The 2,541-nt window shown below is 39.8% G+C and overlaps 1 protein-coding gene across 1 annotated transcript in view; it reads right to left on the minus strand.

Moving 5' to 3' along the window:
- The window catches only part of LOC102200214 (LIM/homeobox protein Lhx8-like), an 8,204-nt gene that overhangs the window by 1,518 nt on the left and 4,145 nt on the right, over positions 1 to 2,541 (minus strand). The window contains 2 exon segments of the mRNA XM_013912004.1: positions 1,410 to 1,590; positions 2,088 to 2,224. Of these exon segments, the coding sequence (XP_013767458.1) occupies positions 1,410 to 1,590; positions 2,088 to 2,224 (318 nt within the window).

A 2,541-nucleotide genomic window follows, 5' to 3' on the forward strand; every position in this document is an offset into this window, starting at 1 on the left:
TCTGTGAATTTCCCATTACGTCGTAGCTACTCTGTGCTTGCTTGGAAGTTTAGGGGTTTTTTTCGCTGTAAAAAGAAGTTTTCTTCCCACGCACAGCGGACACTAATGTTTTTGTCACTTTTTATGGAATCAAACTTAAAGGTCAGTACTTCCACGCTTTAAACGCTGCACGCTCATACGCTCTCCCGCACTTGATATATTATCCATTGTTGATCTGCAGACAGCTGTTGTCACGAACGTAGCACTTGCTTATGTCACTGTCATGAGACATTCTCGCAAAAAAAAAAAAAAAAAAAAAAATTTCACGGTTTTAGTAACGCAGCGTTCCTACGGGAAAGTAACTGTAATCTAATTACCGTTTTTGCAATAGCAAACCTGTTACTTTACTCGTTACTTGAAAAAAGTGATCGGATTACAGTACTGCCCATCTCTGTTCAGAATACAGTTACTTTGTTCAAATGAATGGATTACACGGCGATATTTTCCTGTTTCATATGTTAGGCTATGCCCTCTCTATTTTTAGTTTTCCATGCCGGTGGACACCCAAACAAAACGCAGATTAAGAAGCTCTAATGTCCGTGTCTCAATCTCGCGGCTCATGTCACCTCTACTTGCGGACCGCATAATGACGAGAAGAAATGTTTTTTTAAGAAATTATTCACAAAAATGATTTAATATGAAAGCATTAGGCAGCGTGTTACAGGCATCGCCTTAAAGAATGTAGCCTCATGGGCAGTGTAGTCCGTGCTGCAGGGAGAATGGACTGCCATACCCGTTATGTGTCTGTGAGCGAGGGAGGGAGAAAAAGAAAAAAGTACGAGCTGTCACGGAGCTGGAAGCATGTAAATATAATAATAACCACTGCAGCCAAGAAGAGTGCCTGACGAGCCCAGTTGTAAGTAAGCTATTAAGACTCAACTGTACACTGTGTTCGTGTTTTCCTCCGAAACAATAAGTTCTGTTGGAGCAGCCTTTCAACCAAAGTAAAGCTAGTTTTCAGCTACGAGCCCGACACGAACCCGACATATTAGCCAGAGATCCCTTTACGGTTTTACGCCTTTACAGCTCAGAGCCGCGAACCTGTTTTACAAGTGTGGAATAGTTTTCTATACGAGATCGCTGCAAAAAGTGCAGCCTTACCTAATGTCAACCTACTGTTACTCATTTTATATTAAGATTTAAAATCTAGTTGGTATTGGTATGGCAGTAAAAGTAATAAATCACACAGCAATAGTACATTCATGTAGTTGTAAAAAGCACGAGAATATATTAAGTAATCCAAAGTATTGAGAATATGTTACTCTCATTGAGTAACGTAACGGAATACATTACAAAATACATTTTGGGGCATTTATTCTGTCATCTGTAGTGGAATACATTTTAAAGGTAACCCTCACAACACTGCTTACCATCCATATAGGTCAGTGTGGTGAGGAGAGGTGCATCTGGAGAAATATAGGTGGTATACTGGAGATCATCCATCAACGGTGGAGACAGCTGACCAGGAGCAAGTGATGTCATCATTGTTGACTGGACAGGATTCGGGTTAATGTGCTTCTTTTGACGAGCTCGGCAGTTCTGAAACCAAACCTGTATGAAAGAAGCCTGGATTAATCGCTGGTCTTGGAGTGATGGTTTCCCTTGAAAGCGCAGGGGATTGTTTTTCTTCACACAGAAAAATGTCTAGACATCAACTGTGCAAATACCCTGGATTTCTCACTATTCTCAACTTGAGGGAAAACGAACTTTGCAAGTTCATTATGTTACTTGCTGGCATTTTAAATTCTGGATTTAGCTCCAGATTCTAACTGTTTACATTAATCCAACAATTAGCGCAAAGCAATACACCAAAAGTTACACCTATGTTATGACCAGTTATGAAGAAATCTGACAGTTACTGCGAACTTTAAAATTCTTACAAAAATTGCCACCCACAGAGTTTAATTATGACCCAAAATTTGTTCACTCCAACCAACTAAGCATGCATTATTTCAAAGGGACTGCTAAATTTGCTCACTTAATCCTGTGACACGTTATTGCAGGACCTCCCTGCAGTCGTTTAGTATTGTCATTCAGGTCTGTTTTACCTGAATAACCCTGCGGCTGAGCCCAGTTCTCTCTGCCAGCTTCTGCAGCGTCTGTGCATCTGGGTTGTTATCTTTAGCAAACTGGGTCTGCATCACCTAAATAAGTGGAGATGACAAATGAGTAAATGTTTACATCACTGAAATCTAAGATGGGTTTCACTGTTATTTTAACAGACCATGGTAGCAGAGTGCTATGGTGTTAAAATGCCACTAGAGGGCAGAAAAACGACAAAATAAGCTGAACAAATATCTGGCTTATATTGTTCTTTCCTCTGAACACACTCAGCAAACAGAGCCCCAGTAACATTCACTAGTCACCATACAATCATACACAGCCATCACTTTAATATTAAAACAGTAACTTAACAGGGTTCTCTCACAGAAGAACAAAGTATTCACTGAATATTAAAAATGTAGACATGAAAAAAGACAAAGTGCTATTATTTTAGTCATC

The sequence above is a fragment of the Pundamilia nyererei genome, unplaced genomic scaffold (assembly GCF_000239375.1).
Source record: "Pundamilia nyererei isolate P.nyererei 1_Seehausen unplaced genomic scaffold, PunNye1.0 scaffold00077, whole genome shotgun sequence".
In the NCBI taxonomy this organism is placed as follows: Eukaryota; Metazoa; Chordata; class Actinopteri; order Cichliformes; family Cichlidae; genus Pundamilia; species Pundamilia nyererei.